Source organism: Typopeltis vanoorti, chromosome 19 (assembly GCF_054136105.1).
Source record: "Typopeltis vanoorti isolate ZY-2024b chromosome 19, IOZ_Tvanoo_1.0, whole genome shotgun sequence".
Taxonomy (NCBI): domain Eukaryota; kingdom Metazoa; phylum Arthropoda; class Arachnida; order Uropygi; family Thelyphonidae; genus Typopeltis; species Typopeltis vanoorti.
In genome coordinates, this window is record NC_143567.1 from 8173200 (window position 1) to 8193294 (window position 20095).

Genomic DNA, 20095 nt, shown 5'->3' on the forward strand with positions numbered 1-20095 from the left:
TATCAGTGAACTGCCTTTCCTTTAATCATAATTTTAAACCCTTAAATTATGTATAGTAAACTGAAGTCATCGGCAACAAAAAAAAAAATCTGATAAAGATCCTATATGTTTCTATCTTAACTGCCCTCTGTCTATCTACAAACTGTGTTTTCTCAACCTGTCTTCATACTCAACATTCCAGAGACCAGAAACCACTTTGGTCAATCACTTCAGGACCCTTTCCAATATCTCTTCATCCTTTCATAGTTTCCTTCCATCTACAAATCAGCATCCTCCACATCACTGACAGAATCCCTGTACTGTCCCTCATAATTCGAGCAGTGTGTACACCAAATTTAAGGCCCTTATCCACCATTAACCCCAGATCTTATTTCCTCTAACTCTTTCAACATATCTCTACCAATTGCATACTCTGAATCTTATCTGTTTCCCAAATATTAAAACTTCACACCTAGCAATATTGAACTGGCAGCCCCACTTCCATGCTCATTAACTCAGCTTATTCAAGTCCTCTTACAAAACTACAAGATTTGCTTTATTCCTCACAGTTATTCCCAACTTTGCATCATCTGCACAATTGAATATACCCATTCAAAACCTTCTCCAAGATCCTAAACATATACATAAGTTAAACAGTAATGATCCTAACACAGACTCTTGAGGCACACCACTAGTGACTTTTGTCTTCCAGGATATTGCTCCTCATACACAACTTCCAAACACATCCATTCCAATTAACTATCAACTTATCACGTAGTAAACTATCAAATGGCTTTGCAAAATCTAAGTATACTGCTGTTTATGCATTTCCCTTGTCTGATGCACCAGTCACCTTATTGTAATAAGTAAACAGATTATTAAAACATGATCCTCCTTTAGAAAACTTATAAAAGAGAATGCCAATGTTGTCAATCCAATTCTGGACCTTTTTTCTCATTGCCCTCTTTTATATTTTAACCACAACCTTTCTTTTATAGGTATAAGTGCAAGCAGGATGGATGCAGCTCATCCAGGGCAATCTTCACAGAAAGGAAGGAGAAAAGAGGAGGGACAGAAACATTAATAACAGTATAGGAACCATGTCTGCTAAGAGTGGGATCAGACAATAATATTATATATGTCATGACAGTTGGGCGAGAGTACAACTGTGCAATTCAACCTCACACCAATAATGTGAGGGTGAATAGACTAGTATACCTAACAGGTGGTATAGGCTTCGGAATATAAAGGGTAATGATTGTGAAATGTTTATAGAAACTGGTTGAACAAGTAAAAGCAGTGATCATAATTGGAGAATTTAATTACAGGAGTGTGGATTGAAAGGCGAAGACAATATATAAAAACAAAGAATGCATCTGTAGTTTCTGAGGAATAACTATCTAAGAGTATGTGATTGAAGCAACATGAGGTTTTAGAATACTGGATTTGATGATGTCTTTGCAGGATGTTTATGGATGAGGTACTAACTTGGGAAGTGGTAAATGGGGGAGAAATTACTGTCAGAAGCAGTGACGCTTTATAGTTCTAGCATGGGATAATAGATCTGGGGAGAAGGGATTGACAATGCAGGGATGCTTAAATACCAATCATATAATTCTTTACAAACATGCACCAAAAAAAAAAAGTACTCACCACAATCCACGTTTGCACATCACTACATGGAATAAAAAGAATCTAGACCTCACAGGCTTCCTAACTTCCTAACCACACTCGAACATAGTTTCTAGAGATGACCAAGTCTCCTCATCTCATCACCTGTAACATCTCACTTGACTATGCTGTAAGATCCTCTAAGTTATGAAAGAGATAAGAGAGTATCTACTAGATATACGAGGAATAACAAAATAGGCTAAAAAAGTGACAAGTAAGGGGCAAGCAATACCTTTTGTGAATCAGTTGGCAAGTTGAAAGGCTGCATTTTTAGTTTACATGTGTTTTTGCAACATCGTGTTTTAGTGATTTTCTTCTGCAACTGAAATGGCAGATTTTAAGGAGCAAAGAATCTACATCAAATTTTGCTTTGTCCTCAAAAGAAACTACTGCAGAAAGCCTTTGAATGCTAAAGAAAGCATTTGTATGTCACCAAATTTACCACTGTTGGAAAAAAAAAAAAAAAAAAAAGGATATCAAGTTCACAGTAATGTTATCAATGCTGATAGTTTTTTTTGAGATCCAAGGCATCGTCTACAAGGAATCCCCCATCACTTAGTCAAACTGTTAATGCAAGCTTTACTGCGAGGTTCAAAGCATCTAATGGAGAGCATTTGGCACAAACATTCAGACAAGCGGAAGAACAATCACAGGGTTCTCCACAACTCACTGTTTGACAGTTCCTGGCTTTAACATTCCTACAAGCCAGTAAAAAAAGATATTATCCTTCTTTCCACTAAAGACAGTCTTTTCTTAGTGTACCAAGAGTTTACCAGCATCCTTGTTCCTGCAATCCCTCCTATTTCACCAGACTAGTATGCTATAGGATCCAATGATCAGTACAGATTATTTTCTCTTTTGTATGGATTTTTGTATTCTTCTATATCCAAAGGATGATTTTGATACAAAAGAATGCAAAAAATCCCTTGTAGACAAAGAGCAAATAAAAGAGAAAGAGTGTATTATTGCAAAGCAGACTATGAAAACCTCTATAAGTGAGCAAATCTGAAATGCGACGATCACTTAAAAATTTCAAAATTTTGAGAAATGGTGACTTTGAACTGACACCACATCAGTTCCTGATATGTATTATAAAGAAGTGCACACAATACTATAACAGTACCACATGATTAAGTTTCTATTATTACTAATTTATTGTACAATGAAACGTGGAGAATTCATGAATGAATAAACACACATAATAACCACAGTAATAAGTTTTAATAAGTAAATATTTCATCCTAAGTATCTTAGGACATCATCAGTATGTGCTCTAACATACAGCCAGAGTGCATGATTACAATGGAATCCCAATAAGCATGCAGTAGTGTGTTACAGAATTAAATTAATATATATTTGGAGGGAAAAAAACTCAGGACATATCATGCTAGGCATCCTAGAATATACGGTTTACCTAAGCTTCACAAGAATAACGTTCCACTCAGATCCATCATGGATTCTATTAGCAGCCCGACTTACAAGTTATCAAGATTTTTATCTAACCTTCTCCGTCCTCACATAGGCCACTCAGCCTCATCAATTAAAAATTCCACAGAGTTTCGCGCAAAAATAAAAGACATTCAACTGTTGGAAATTGACATGCTAATTAGCTTCGACACTGTCTCCCTCTTCACTAATATTCCCTATAAGGAAATGGTAGACTTGTTAACTCAAAAATTTCCATCTGATATTGTTGAATTATTCAAATTTGTTATGTCCAGTTACTTCACTTGGAAAGAAAAAATTTACAAGCAAGAGGAAGGAACCGCAATGGGGTCTCCCTTATCACCAAACTCAGCAAACCTGTTTCTAGAATGCCTTGAAGAAAAAATTTTCACATTTAAACAAAAACCGAAAATTTGGCTACGATATGTCGATGACATCTTTGCTGTCTGGGATCATTCCGAACAAGAACTACACCTGTTTCTAAATAAAATAAACCTTCTTCATCCTCATATCAAATTTATGCTAGAAAAAGAATCTCCACAGGGTATCTCCTTTCTGGATTTACACATCCAAAGAAAAGAAGATGATTCCATCTCTACTTCTGTCTATCGTAAGCAGACATTTTCAGGTCGCTACATTCACAATTCTTCTGCTCATCATCCATCTCAAAAATCTGGCATCATTCAATCATTAGTAACCAGAGCGCATAGATTCTGCTCCTCTGAAGAATCTCTAAACAAAGAATTGGAAATAATCAAAAATACAGCCATACTAAATAGATACAATTTTAAAACAACTCAAAAAATAATCAGTCACTTCCCCACACATCAATGTAGACAAGAACAAGTCCGTAGGATTCTGACACTGATGGTATCTGCTTACTTTTCTAAATTTTCTCAAGACTCGCATATCTGTGGTCTTTGATTAACTTTATTTCTAACCCAACTCTTAGATCCATAAGTTAAAATTGGTGTTAACACTGTCTTGTATACCGATAGTTCAGTGTTTGGCTAATTTTTCTCTTATTCCATATAAATTTATTCAACTAGCCCCCAACCAGTGAGATTTTAAGTGGGGGGGGGGGGTGCTGCCTATACAAAATAAAAAAAAAATTATTTTTTTGCTAATCTGTAACCAATTTATTAATAAATAAATCTACAGATTCATTTATTAATAAATTGGTTACTAATTTATTATTTTTTTCCTAATTAGTAACCAATTTATTAATAAATAAATCTGTAATTTATTTATTAATAAATTGGTTACTAATTAGGAAAAAAATTATTATTTTTTATTTTGTTTAGGTAGCACCCCACTTAAAATTTCACCGACCGCCACTGCTCCTAACCATACTAGTTTTGCTTATTCTGTTGTCTATTTTCATATTTAACTTGCCATCTTCATTGAAAATTGTACCTAAAGAGATGAAATATTTAACTGTTGCATTTTTGAAAATTATGGAGACAACTACTGTGTTTGAATAAAAACTTTAGTTTAATATAACTAAAATCTACATTCAACGTTTCGACCTTTATGTCAAGGTCATCTTCGGGACAAACAAGCTACACTACAATCAAACTGGTTTATTAAGGATACTGACCAACTGCTGCAACAATTGTTAGCCTGACCTCTGATGAAAAAAAAAAAAAAATTATACATCAAACTAGAGTCCTATTATTAGTGTTATCTGTTGGTTGTAGAAATACATTGGGCATAACAACAAGTATCTATCTATATACATATATTAACATCATGATTATACTTGTACATTCCAGCCAGTTGGTATGGAATGGTTTCTAATACTAGCTGAAGATTGGCTAGAGTCCTGACTTATGCTGGATCTTATATATTAGGTATGCTGAATGTGTGTCATCCAGATCCTTGGAATTTTCATGCCATCTTTGTTATTGATATTTGGGTGGTTTATCAGGATTTCGCAGGCTTCCTTAAATTTCCTTTCATACCAGATTTTTGTGTGGTATAAAGAGCAGGTGCTTTTCCAGTTGATTTGGTGTAAGGTATTGAGCAGGTGGTCTGAGAGGCCTGCTTCACCATAATGGTTATATTTAATGTGTCTAATGTGTTCTTTCTTGCGTATAGGGATTGTCCGTCCTGTTTCACCAATGTACGGTAAGTTACAGGTGCAGCGGATGCAATAGACTCCAGGATGTGCTAATGGAAGGAGAGGATCCTTAGAGGAGTTGAATATGGTTTTAAGTTTAGTGGGTGGTTTAAAGGTGGCATTGAGGTTATAATGTTGTAGGATTCTGTTGATTTTTTTCTGATAACTCTTTAATGAATGGGATGGCTATGGTTTTACTGTAATCTAGATTCGTTTTTGTTGTTGTTTTATGGAGTATTTTATTAATAGTATTTTTGTTATAGCCATTATTTATGAATGTGTCGCTGATGATTTTTAGTTCTTGTTTCAGGGCTTGCTGGTTAGAGCAAATTGTTGTAGCTCTGTTTTTAAGGGTGTTAATGACTCCATATTTTTGTGATGGGTGGTGGTATGAATTAGCATGTATGTATTGGCCAGTGTGTGTGTCAGTTTTTGGTAGACCGTGAAGGATAGACTGCCAGAAGGAAGACGTGTGACCAGTGTGTCTAGGAATGGGAGCAAATTTTGATTTTCGATTTCGATGGTGAATTGTATGCGTTCGTGTTGTTTGTTCAGGTGGCTAAGGAATGTATTTAGCATTTGTTGCCCATGCGGCCAGATCGTAGATTTTAGAATGTAGATTTTAGTTATATTAAACTAAAGTTTTTATTCAAACATGGTAGTTGTTTCCATAATTTTCAAAAATGCATTCGGATCACCATGTAAGCTTAAAAGAAAGGATTTTAACTGTTCTTTGACTGTTGAGAATGCAGTTGAAATTTTCGATGTTTCATCTTATTTTCATAGTTTTGGTCTTTTTTATTGCTAATTTTCATGCCAAATTTGTTACAAATGTTATTCAATTTAGAAGAACCTCTGGACTCTTGAAAATGTTAAAGGGGTGCAATTATCTGCATAAAGCAAAGAGCTAAGTTTGACATCTCCTTCTGATACCAGGTTTAATGATACTTTTTTTCATAATGTGATCCATACAGATAATGCATAAGAGTGGAGATAGAGCCCACCCTCTCTCACATCTGATTTACATCAAAACAAACACTTTCCTGCATCATTCAATTCTAACTGCTGACCTGCAATTTAAATATACACTATATATTACTCAGTACCATCTCTTCCATTTACCCCCATATAACTGTAGCATTCTGAACAACTTTCCTCTTAGCACGTTGTTATACTTTTTTCAGATCTACAAAGCCTAAAAAATTATTCTTATGTTTCCACAATTTCTCAATTATCTGTCATAATGCAAAAATCTGATTTTGACCTTTATTTGGCCTAAACAATTGTTCTTTTCCCAGTTTCTCTTCCACAATTCTTCTTAGACTATTTTCAAATATGCTTAATATGTATATGTATATTTTCTGTATTATTATTAACCTCTGACCTCCATTAATCAAAAGGACTCATTGTAGAGTAAATTAAAGATGCCATTATATTCTTGGTTTAATCCTTTGTCCAAATGTAAGCACACAATGTTTGCACGTGAAGTATCTTCATAACTGGGCTACTTATATATATAGAGACTAATGACTTCACACCAATTGTCTTAATATCCCATAATACAAAGGCACACATACTGTTTTAGATGTGTACAGGGCTATGCATTACAGGAAAGGCCACTACCCAGACCGGTTTCAACCTTTATTGAGGTGAAAAAGTAAAGGGGTGTTCATCATAAGCATAGAGTAGAAGGGTATAAGAGAGCCTGATAGTATTAAATTAAAGAGAAAGAAAAGACAGATATATAGTATGGGAAGGGCTACTATCCAGACCGGTTTCAACCTTTATTGAAGTGAAAAAGTAGAGGGGTGTTCATCATAAGCATAGAGTAGAAGGGTGTAAGAGAGCCTGATATTATTAAATTAAAGAAAAGACAGACAGATACGATGAGAGATAGAGAAAAGGCCTCAGCTCTTTTATATCATATAGCCAAAGGCTATCATGTTTCTTTTTTCACTAGTCTCATGCAGATGAACAACCAAAAGACCAATTGAAACTAAAGCACAAAGATGACTGATACCCGGGTTGGTAGCCTTATCTGAGTTAAATGCATCGAGTTGGCCTTCTCTGCCCGGAATTGCTCTCCAGTCATTCCTGTAATTGATCATAAGACCACATTGAACTATGAGGATGGAACCATTTAAAAAACCTCTCATAGTAAAAATAGACAGAATTTTATCTCGCCCTAGTGAATATTGTATAATGTGGGTGGTCTACACCATCTAGTCAAAAATTTGATATCTCCTAGAATGCATCTTTCTAAATACAAAATTTGTATTTAGAAAGATGCATTCAATAAAATTTCTACAATACAATATTGTAAAGCATGTGTATGTCATATTACTTGTTTTCAAATCCATGTTTCTTCATAACCTTCCATAAATGGTATTTTAATTCAGGTATCTGTTCCAAATACCTGCAAGAGGAAAGCTGTAGAATGCATGTTCTACTGTTTCCAATCAGTAACAAATGTCAGAGATTGGATTTCCAATGTCCAAGTACTTTGATTTGATGGTATTGACTGGAAGGCAAACCATATGCTTATTGTTTATCATTACACAATCTATTTGGTTGCTTACTGTTCCATCTGGAATGACCCAGGTTTGTTTATGGATATTTCTTCTGGCAAAATATGCACTACCAACTGTAAGTACTCTGGGGTATGCAAAATTAATAGCTCTAATTCCATTGTCGCTACTAATGTCATGCATGCTATCTGGGCCAACTGGTGGTCTGTATCCTGGATAACACTGACCAGGAAAAGAATCATAATCTCTCTTGTTCTTCATAAAATTTATCTTTAATATCATCATGAAGCAGATGACCAGAAGCACAGTGTTAAATTGTGAATGAAGATATTTATAATTAATAATACTTCATTCATAATTAACAAGACCAACCATATCATAAGCAGAATTTATTTAAATTTATTTTGTTAGTCTGTTGCTTATAAAATGTTATTCATGAATTCCTTTTTAGTTTTGTTAGTTAATTTTATTTATGTAATTTTTAAATATATTATAGACATGAAAAGCCTCCATATTAAAGTGTCATTTATTTTATTTGCTTTATTCTTTTAATAATAATATTAGAAATTATTAAACTGTAATGTATGTAATTTTAATATATCCAGAAGATTCTTTGTGATATCATTTGATTGGTTGTTGTGAGAAAACATGCAAATTTCTCCTAGCGCGTGTTGGAGCATGAACTACTATATACGAAGGGAAAAACAAGTTTGATGTGAGCCTAACCAGTGAGAATCAGTTACTGGCGGGAAAAAGGAAGGAGTGGATAAGAAAAAGAAAGTAAAGACAAAATCGAGTAGGGAAGTATAGAGAACGGTAGCTGGAGACTGAAAGGGAATTTTGACGTGCCGAAAACGGAATTTAAAGGACCGGGAATCGCTTGGTATTTTAACTTACCTTTTTCTGAGTTGGTGTTATACCAAAACTTCCTAACGCCTAACAGTGGAATAGTGCAGGAAATAGGATAATATGTATAAGAAAATGAAGAAATAGGTGGATAGTTTAAATCAAGTGCATAGAGGTTATATTCTCCCGAGTCTATAAATCAGTCGCGGAAGTGGAAGATTCTTTTAAGTCTGTGTTATTACAAAGTAAAAGTCAGCAAGGACTTAAAAATTGTTGTACAATCTACCTATGTGTTGAAGCTATATCCTGGTAAGATTACCTTTACTATACTTAGCGAGAAGTAACGAAAATTAATTCCTCCGAAAGTAAATTGTTCCTAGTTGCAGTATTCAGCAAGTCAAGATTTAATACGTGATGCGCTAAGACTTTTCCCTCTTCAAATGATAAATGCTGTGTTATTGAATTAAGTGTTCATTAACTGAATGAGAATACTGTGAAGCCTATTTGTTGTAATTCAGGAATCTCGAACTTACATGAACTAAAATTGATTAACTGAGCCTAGAGAATTACAAATGAATGTCTGAATGTTCATGAGTTGTATTCTTCTGAATATCTTGAACTGATTTGATATTTAAAAATGTTTTGAAATGTAACTTTAATCAGAGTAGAGTTATGATATAAGTTCTTTGTAATAAGAAGGATAAGATCTGTTATAAAGTTTAATTATAACAGATTTAATTATATTTTTAATTATAAAGTTTAAGCTCAGCTGAGTAGTATACTAGAATCTTAATGAGAGCTTTATATTCGTTCAATCATAATGTCCCTGTTGGAATATTGTGTTATGATGTAATTTATGTGTCACTGTATTAAATAATTTTGTTTGAATTGAATCTTGCATTTGCCTGATTGTTTCATTGCACCGCTCATTAAAATAATTCGAATCTCAGCAGGAACCCTATGTAATAAAAATAAAAACCTCGACCTAAAATCAACTTATGATAACCTGATACGGTTGAAGGTTGATTTATCTAAGTTGTTCTTACAATTTCCAAATATGGAGTGGCGCAGTATAATATAAATATTCTTCATATTCGATTGATATATCAGTCCACAACTAGTTAAATACTAAAGAGAGAGAATTGTAAGACAATAAAACATGACTGAGCAGAAGTTACAATCTAACAACAGCCATAACAGAGTCAATCATCTACAGGTGTGAAAGTTTTTATGCATGGCAAAATATTATTGTGCACCACAAAACGTAAACCATTTTCATGTTTGTCATTAGACGTTCCACTGTGGAATATTGTTCTATTATTTGTCTGTAGATTTCTAAGCCCTGGTCATTTGGTTTCTTGTATAGTTGAGATCAGAATATTGTAATTTTCTGTTCTGTCCATAACACATGGAAGAGATCCTAGTTTAAACAAAGATTATAATATTCCATTCCAACTCAAAATCTATCCCTTTTCCTACAAAAAACTAATTAAACAGATTGGCTGGGAAGATAATTCCACTTTTCAATCAATAGATTGCGGGTTAAAATCCTATTGCTGGTATAGGTCTCCGTGAATGTCTTTAGAAGGTAAATGAACTTCACTGGCTGCTATGAGACCACTATAATACTTATTAGAGACCAAAAATGGCTTGAAAAAAAGTTCATGTTTCATCACTATAGCAGGATTTATCATCATCATCATCAAATTCCTGCCTTGTACCCTCAAGGAGTGTACAGAATATGACTACTACTACATGAAAAATTTACATCATTACTAACTTCCTATCTACAATTTTCCTCCAAATCAGTCTGTTACTTGTCAAGACTCCAACATTATAAGATCTTATATATCTATCGTCTAAGACACGTTGTACCTTATCAATCCACCTATATCTTGGTCTTCCTCTGGGTCGTTTTCCTGTCAACCTGGCAGACAAGACTTCTTTTGCTAATTTTTCCTTGTCCATTCTGTTTAAGTGACCATACGACCTGAGATTAGCTCTGCTAATGCATTCCTGGATGCTGACAATGTCAAGTTCTTTCCTAATATCCTCGTTTTTAATATGATATTGCCATTGATGCCATCTGGTCATGCCTCTAACCTATAAATACCATATCTATTACAACAATTATTCAATTTAGTCAGGGAATCTTGCAAACTTGTAGCAGATTTATTTAAAAGTATAACATCATCCGCATAAAGCAAAGAGCTGACATTAACATCTCCAATTCTGATATCATGTTTAATACCACTTTCCTTCATAATGTGATCCATATAGATAATGAATAACAGAGGGGATAATGTACATCCTTGACTCACACCAGATTTAACATTAAACCATCTTCCTGTACTTCCTTCAATTCTAACTGCTGAGTTGCAACTCAAATAAAGACTAAGTATTGCTTGATATAATGCCCCATTGACACCATATAACTGTAGTGTATTGAATAGCTTCTCTTTTGGCACCTTGTCGTATGCCTTTTCGAGATTGACAAAACTTAAATAGAGATCTTTGTCATATTCCCATGGTTTCTCAACTAATTGTCGTAACGTGAAGATCTGATCCTGACAGCCTCTATTTGGCCTGAATCCAGCTTGTTCTTCGCCAAACTTTTCATTCACAATTCTTCTCAACCATTTGTCAAGTATACTGGCATAAATCTTGCCCGGAACATTCAGCAGGGAAACACCTCTGTAATTCTCACATTCAGTTTTATTGCCCTTTTTATATATGGGTACTATTTCAGCTCTATTCCAATCATCAGGAATTTGTCCCTCTGTCCAGGACTTCTCAACTATGCAGTGTAGCCACTGTAGGACTTTTATACCACCATACTTCAGCATTTTTGGTTGAATATCATCTATTCCTGCTGCCTTTTTCTACTTCAAGTATTGATATGTATTCCTGACTGTATGCCTGTTGAGTGTTTTTTACCACTGTGCTATCACTGCTTGTTTCATTTAGCAATTTTTAGAAGTAATTACTCCATACTTCAAGGATATCTTTTTCTCCCATTTTCATGTCACCTTTATCATCTCTAACTCCTTTTACAATACTCTTTCCTTCATTTCTAAGCTTCTTCAACAACCTCCAGAATATCTTACCACCTTTTTGATATTTATTTTCTATGTTCTTGCCAAACTCCTAACATGACTTTTGTTTAGCTAGTTTTACACAGTGTTTAGCTTTCTTACATTTATCTCTGTATTCTCTAAGAGCACAAGCTGACTTATTTGCCAGAACTTTTCATATGCTTTCTTCTTTTCCTTCACTGCCTCTTTAATTTCCTGTGTCCACCATGGAGTTCTAATTTTTCTATCATTGCAGACAACCTCACCACATGCCACTCTGGCTGAATCAATCAGGGTATTCTTCAAGGCCAGTGAATTGCCAAGGTTTGGTTCTTGTTCTCAAACTCTTTCATTTTTTTTTCAATAATCTTTGTGTATTTTAGTCTACAGTTCACATCTGAGAGCTACTGAACTTTTATTCGCTTTAAAACTTTCTTACATGTTATTCTTTTCAATATGAAATTCAATTTTATCCTGCTCAAGACTAAATAGTGATCGCTTCCAATTTCAAATCCTCTGTACACTCTAGTGTCCTGCACCAGGGAGAAAACATCACTATCAACAATAACATAGTCAACGAGACTTTTCTTATTCCTTGCCTCTTATCTCCATGTGAATTTGTGCACATTTTTATGTAGGAACATGGTGTTAGTAATAACCAGTCCATATCCTGAGCAGAAATCCAACAGGTATTTGCCATTATTATTAGCTTTGCTCTTTTCTCCATATTTTCCCAAAATATTTTTGTATGTCTGACAATCATTTCCTACTCTGCTATTTAGATCCCCAACAAGGAACCAACTTTTCCTTTTTCATTGTGTCAGTTGCTTTTTCTAAAGCATCAAAAAATTCCTCCACTTCTACCTTAGTAGAGCCTTTTGTGGGACCATAGGCACAAGTAAGTCTCATTGTCCAGTTCCCCATTCTGATATTTGCCCACATCACTCTACTTGAGACTGCCTGCCATTCAAGAAGATTAGCTTTCTTATTTAACAGGATTTCTAGGGTCAGATAATCCACAGTATAATAGTGAGTTTACAACTCTGAGGGTAAGATTTTACTTAAAATATAAAGAGCTAATAAGCTTCATTTCGGCGATATAAACATTATTTAAATTAAGGGGATATTAAATCCCACATTGTTTTAAAACAGAATAAGAAACTCAAAGATTGGAATCAGAGAATTTCATGCCGATATAGAAAACTATAAAGTATCGGCGACACTAGCGTTAGCCAATGCAAGTGACCCTAGTATGTAGTACAATACCGGACAACTTGTAGCAAAGGTGGTGAAGTTCTGATCGCTATTCTTAGGTATTTTCCATAACGTAAAAACACATTTCCTTGGAAATGTATGCTGTTATTACATTATGGTGGGAGGTCACTACCCAGACCGGTTTCAGCCTTTTTTGAGGCTTCATCAGTGAGTAGCTAGACCAAATTGATACCAAAGTGTATAGCGAAAAGAACTTATATACTCTGCTATAAGAGTTTCCAAACAGGTGCAACCATTAAGTTACTTAAATATAAAGAGCTAATAAGCTTCATTTCGGCGATATAAACATTATTTAAATTAAGGGGATATTAAATCCCACCTGCTTGGAAACTCGTATAGCAGAGTATATAAGTTCTTTTCGCTATACACTTTGGTATCAATGTGGTCTAGCTACTCACTGATGAAGCCTCAAAAAAGGCTGAAACCAGTCTGGGTAGTGACCTCCCACCATAATGTAATAACAGCATACATTTCCAAGGAAATGTGTTTTTACGTTATGGAAAATACCTAAGAATAACGATCAGAACTTCACCACCTTTGCTACGAGTTGTCCGGTATTGTACTACGTACTAGGATCACTTGCATTGGCTAACGCTAGTGTCGCCGATACTTTATAGTTTTCTATATCGGCATGAAACTCTCTGATTCCAATCTTTGAGTTTCTTATTCGGTTTTAAAACAATGTGGGATTTAATATCCCTTTAATTTAAATAAAAGTAAGATTTTACATTAAAAAATGTTATTTTCTAGGGAAAGTCTTTATTTTATTATTGGAAATAAAAATTAAAATCACTGATTTCCATCTAATATTTACAGCATTTTAGATGCTACCATTTCAAAGGACTGAAGGCTAACCTTCTGTTACACAATATCATTTCTTATTAAGACCTACTGACAGCAGACCTTTACTTACCTAACTACAGCACTCTCACCATAGAAAACATTATCCAAGCCTCAAACGAAATGTTATGCCAAAGCAAACTAGTGACTATAACAAAACATTCCTGTTGTTCCTATGAGTTTGCTGAAGTGAGAGTCCACAGTCCACTGCATAAGGGTACACTTCTAACACCAGAAGAGCTTCAACTTACAAATAAGTTCTCAAGGTAATTTGCATGGTTACCCATACTTTATTCTTTATGATTAAGTCGATTACAATTATTTATTTTTGCTATATATGACAGTTATCCTCGGAGGCTTTTATGTAGCAGTGTAATACTGATATCTAACATTATCAATTAATATTAATGAAATTATTTTCTTTCATGCTTTAACACTACCAGTTAAAGCCATTATGCACAAAAGAAAGTTATATCAGTGATAGTAAGTTTCATATTAGCACCTAATGATGACATCATCATAAATGCTGAAATGCTAAGAGTGTATAGCTACTAACAAACAAATGTTACTCAATAGGTGCTTTTAATTAATAAACTTACAATACACATCTGCGCATTACTGGCCTGGTTGGCCAAGTGGTTAGTGGTCTTTGCTGGCCTGGTTGGCTGAGTGGTTACCGTATCCGCTCTGCAGCCAAAAGGCTACAGGTTTGAATCCCACCACAGGCATGGATGTTTGTGATTGTCTGTGAAAATACTAGTGGTGGTGGTTGGCAGTAGATGGTTGGTGTAGATGATGAAAGTAGTTGTAGTTGGTGGATTGAGTGGTGGAGATGGAGAGTTGTAGAGTAGGTGCCATCCCTCAATGAGTCTTTGGACTCTCTGGAAGTTCATGTAATAATAATAATAATAATAATAATTACCTAGCCATATCACAAAAACAATGTATGAATTTTCTGATAATGAATCAACTTGCGATTCATTATCAGGATTTCTAGTAAAAAATCATTTGATTTTTTATTTGAAATAAATACATCTGAAAAACATCAGTGGTGATTTTTCAGACTTATTTGATAAAACCATATGAATAAAAGGCCAGAAGTGATGCTTATTCAATGAAATATACTCACTGAATATTTTCATCAATATCACATTGACTAAAAAAAAAGTTCTTATCTATATAACTGATTTTAAGAGAAAGAAGCTTATTAACAAAATACAATTTTTATAGCTCAATGATGTCTCACCTTGACTAGATATTTCACCTGTTTCACTGGTTTTTCCAATGCAGTTAGAAGCAACACAACCAGGTGGAGAACTTGCATTAGATGTTAATGATATATTATCTCCATTACCTCCAATACTTCCTTGAGCTAGAAATGCCTTGGGTCTTTGTCGAGGAGCAACTGATGTTCTTTCTATCACAGAAGTTACAGCAGGCCTTATATAAAAATTAAAATACAATATATTAATTTGTTATCATAAATAAGCATTGCCAAATAATTATGGTAAAAAAGAAAATTAAATATGTATTGTAAATAATAAAAATGAGCATCTAGCTTAAGTTTTTGGATGTACCACTGAAATATTATAAAAATATCAGCATTAACAGTCATTAAAAATGTTATTTGAATTTAGATTGCTGCAATACGAAGCATTTTATCAACTCATTTAGTATTGAAAAAAATCAGCAATCTTTTAAATCAAAAGTGAACCGCACTTGCAAATAGATATCTACTTTTACATGCTTTTCAATTCATTCCCTGACTATTTAGTTTCTTAACTTGAAATCTACAAGAAACTAAAGAGCACTGAATACAAAATGTCAGCAACAGGCTAACCAGCCTTGGGGATTGAGCAGGTGCAGTGGTGTAGCTAGAGCTTCTGTCGTCAGGATATATTTCACAAACATCCTGAGTATGCTGCCCCTCTCAATACACACCAAAAATACTACAAAAAGTCAAAACAACATATAGGGAAATAAATTAAAACACTATGTTTATTTTTGAAGTAAAACTTTCTAAAATGTTATTTTTCTTGCTTTTCTGTTAGCAAAATCGATGACATTGGCAAAGTCTATTTCATAATAATATAGGTAATTCTTAATCTATTTTATTTAGAAAAACTCCTGTCACAACTAGCAACACTTACAGCAATTGTGAGGAAAATTCGCAGTAGTATTACAATATTTGGAAATTAGTTCCCGAGACTGTATTTTAGAATTAACTGCGAAAGTTCAAAAAGGTTCAAAGTGCTGTCCGGGGTGCCCTCATATTTTGCTTTTTTATTTCAAAAAAGGCAAACGAGCTACGGAGGCCCATAAAACATATGCAGCATATATGGGGATGGTGCCTTAACAGAAGGCATATGCAAAGTGGTTTGCCAAATTCTGTTCTGGAGATTTAGACGTCAGTGATGCGGCTCGCGCCGGTTGCCCGACTGAGGTTGATTCGAGCGTTGTGAAGGATATCGTCAACAAAAATCCATCACAAACAGTGCAGGAGATTGCTGCAGTACTGAACATATCCCATACAAGCGTTGAAAACCATTAGCACAAGCTGGGATATGTTTCAAAACTCAATGTTTGGGTGCCACATAAATTGACTGAGGCGCCAATATGACTGCTCGCATATCCATCTGTGATTCGCTGCGACGTTGTTGCCAAGAAAATGACCCATTTTTGAAGTGGATGATTACGGGAAATGAAAAATGAGTCATGTACGATAACATGGTATGTAAAAGATCATCGGAGCACAAGAACAAACCCGCAAACAACCTCGAAAGTGGGACTGCACCCAAAGATCATGCTCTCTGTGTGGTGGGATTATAAAGCTGTTGTCCACTACGAGGTGTTACCATCAGGCAGAATGATTGATTCAACTGTCTATTGCTCACAGTTAACACGACTGGCCTGTGCAATTAGCATAAAACGTCCTGCATTGGCAAATCGGAAAGGAGTTGTCTTTCACCACGACAATGCCAGATCCCAGACATCGTTAACAACCCGGAGTAAACTGTTACATCTTGGCTGGGATGTTTTGACACATCCTCCGTATTTACTGGACCTTGCACCTTCCGATTACCACTTATTCCGATCGTTGCAGAATTCTCTGAACGGGAAAACCTTCGCTAATGAGGAGGCTATCAAAAGACACCTGGATCAGTTTTTCAACAGTAAACCTCAGGAGTTTTATGAACGAGACATAATGAAGTTGGTGGACATATGGCAAGAGGTCATTGATAGAGGGTCATTACATAACCGACTAGTATGTATTATATATATTAAATAAAACGTGTTTCATTCCACTCTGAAAAACGAATGAACTTATTTGCCAACCCAATATATAGGGCTTAGCTAGATAAGTAAAAATGTCATTCCTCTCTTGTATGAAGCACAGGTACTCTACCAGAATATGACTAATGGTGAGATGGGTGTTGTATTTCTCACACAAAGGTGGGTCACCAGCCCTCAGTAAATAACAATGTGTAAGACGACTGTGACCTATGTGGAGCCTAGCAAGAACAACTTCCTCTCTTCTGGAAGTTGTTCTTGGATTAGACTATCAATGCTTAATATGTATCAATGCTTAAGATGACTGTGACCTATGTGGAGCCTAGAAAGAACAACTTCCTCTCTTCTATTTCCTACATGGATTAGACTGCCAATGCTTATCAGGCTTAATCTCATGCAATTTGTTTGTCAGTGCTTCCTGCCAGTATTGCCACTGGGCAATTAACTTTGATTTTATAAACTGTTTGTAGTCAGCATATGGTATCTTCAAAGAGTATGTTGAAAAAGTATGAGTTGATCAAACAGCTGCATCTGCAATGTTATTTCTCTTAATTTCAATGGGGCTGGGAATCCAACTCAACTGAACATCAAAATTAAAGGTCTTTATTTTGTACAAAAGTTACAACACCTTACCAAGCACTGAATGTGGATTATACACTGGAGAGGAGATAGCCTGTAAAAAAACTCAGTCTGTATAAATTACACACTCAAGTGCAACTCAAGTACAACATTCAAGTGCAAGCTGAATGGCATGCAACTCTACTGTATAATTACTGCAATTTAATGAGATCTGGTTGGAGATAGTAATGTTAGGAAGTAGAGTTAACACAGATCTCTGATCTTGAACCATCAGTAAAGAATGGACAAGAAATCAGAGTGGGCTGCTTTGTGTGCATTAAACAACTGAAGGTAGACCAGATGGCAGTGTATGAGACTCATGTAGCTGACTTAGTGAAAGGTTGCAGGATGGGATGCAAGCCTGTCATTGAGGAATGCTGTTTTCTTTGGTGCAGGTAATGTTAACATTCATGCCAATAGTCCTTTTTTTTCGTGTTACACGGTGATCAGCATTTATTTTTGAAATTATGGATTCTACAACCGTGTTAAAATAACTTTTTTTATTATCCCGACGTTTCGATCTTCATATCAAGATCATCATCATCTGGAGCATACATAAATATACAAGACAAGCTGTGTTACATTTCAAACTGAAAGCTAGAGAAACAATGGTTTGATCACATGCTACTCACTGGCATGACCTCTAGTGAAAAAAAAAATACATCAAGCTAGATTTAATTTATGATTACATGAATTAACATTCTTGCTTACAGATAGTTTTCCTTCCAGTAACAGTGATGTCCTATTTCTATTATTACAATTGTTATTTTTGATTTAAAAAATTATTTATAAATTACAATGCGAATAGACATTCTTTCTTACAGATTTTTTCTTTAACAGTGATGTCCTATTTTTTAGTATTAAAGTTGTTATTTCCACTGTTACTAGAAGGAAAACTATCTGTAAGCAAGAATGTTTATTCATGTAATCATAAATTAAATCTAGCATAATGTAATTTTTTTTTTTTTTCATGAATTCATGCCAATAGCTTTCATGGTCTCTATAAGGAGTATGCCAAAAGGATGAATCACAGTCTGAAGTGTGTAATACTGGATCTCCCAAAAGACTTTGAATGGGTGATGTGAAAAAAGCACGAGTAGCTATTCAGATATCCTGATGATGATGGATTGAGTCCAACCACTGGAGCATGCTCTTCCTTGCAGAACTGTAAACCTAGGATGCATAATCAAGTTTTGAACATACAGGTGTACAATAAAGACGGAGCAAGGAACACCGATCAGCACTCCATTTTGTAGAGGATACAATGCAGAGGATATTCAATGTTTTTTGAAAAAGTATGAGATTTGACACTTATCTCAAAGATGATGAATGTGTTACAGAATGTTAGCTTTCTGTCAAAGATGAGTCTCAAGAATTTGGTCTGCAGAACACATGACAAAGATTCCATGAAGAAACACATATGATTCCTTGTTGAAATGGCCCTCGCATTGCAGGAGTAATAATAAAGTGTAAAGTCATCACATAAAGGCAACTGCTAATTGTGTGAGGAATCTGTTCAGTAATTGAGTTCACTTTAATAGCAAAGAGGTCACACTTAAGACAGAGCCTTAAGGAACTCCCGCTTTTCGATGATGTATACAGCCAAGCTATTGTGCTACCCACTTGAAAGACTCAGCTGGATAGAATGTTTTTAATAAAAACAGGAAGGTGTCCCCTCAGACCAAGATTAAACACATCTTTTAATATGCCACATCACGCTGTGCCATAGTGGGATAGCTTTTTTTCATGTTCTAGTTTCAGGAAAGCATCTGTTATACATGTTTCCATCATCATCATCATCATCAAATTCCTGCCATGTACCCTCAAGGGGTGTACAGGATATGACAGTACTACATGAAAAAATTACATCATTACTAACTTCCTATCTACAATTTTCCTCCAAATCAGTCTGTTACTTGTCAAGACTCCAACATTATCAGATCTTATATTTCTATTGTCTAAGGCACTTTGTACCGTATCAATCTGCCTATATCTTGGTCTTCCTCTGGGTCATTTTCCTGCCAACCGGGCAGAGAACACTTGTTTTGCTAATTTTTCCTCTCCCATTCTATTTAAATGACCATACCACCTGAGATTAGCTCTGCTAACGCATTCCTGGATGCTGACAATGTCAAGTTCTTTCCTAATATCCTCATTTTTAACATGATATTGCCATTGATGCCATCTGTTCATGGCTCGAATCTTTCTCAGGACTCTCATATCTGCGGTCTCTAGTCTTTGGTCAAGTTTTTACTTCGGACCCAGCTCTCAGATTCATAAGTTAAAACTGGTTTTAACACTGTCCTGTATACAGCTAATTTAGTGTTCCGACTAATTTCTCTCTTACTCCACATGAATTTATTCAACTGACTTCCCACCATACCAGCTTTGCTGATTCTGTTGTC

At 35.0% G+C, this 20095-nt stretch overlaps 1 protein-coding gene across 4 annotated transcripts in view; it reads right to left on the minus strand.

The window, feature by feature from the left end:
• Positions 1–20095, minus strand: part of LOC150095838 (uncharacterized) — a 404380-nt gene that overhangs the window by 126816 nt on the left and 257469 nt on the right. For all 4 annotated transcript variants that reach the window (XM_090408977.1, XM_090408980.1, XM_090408978.1 and 1 more), the window contains one exon: positions 15028–15221. In XM_090408977.1, the coding sequence (XP_090265103.1) occupies positions 15028–15221 (194 nt within the window). The remainder of the gene's footprint in view (positions 1–15027; positions 15222–20095) is intronic.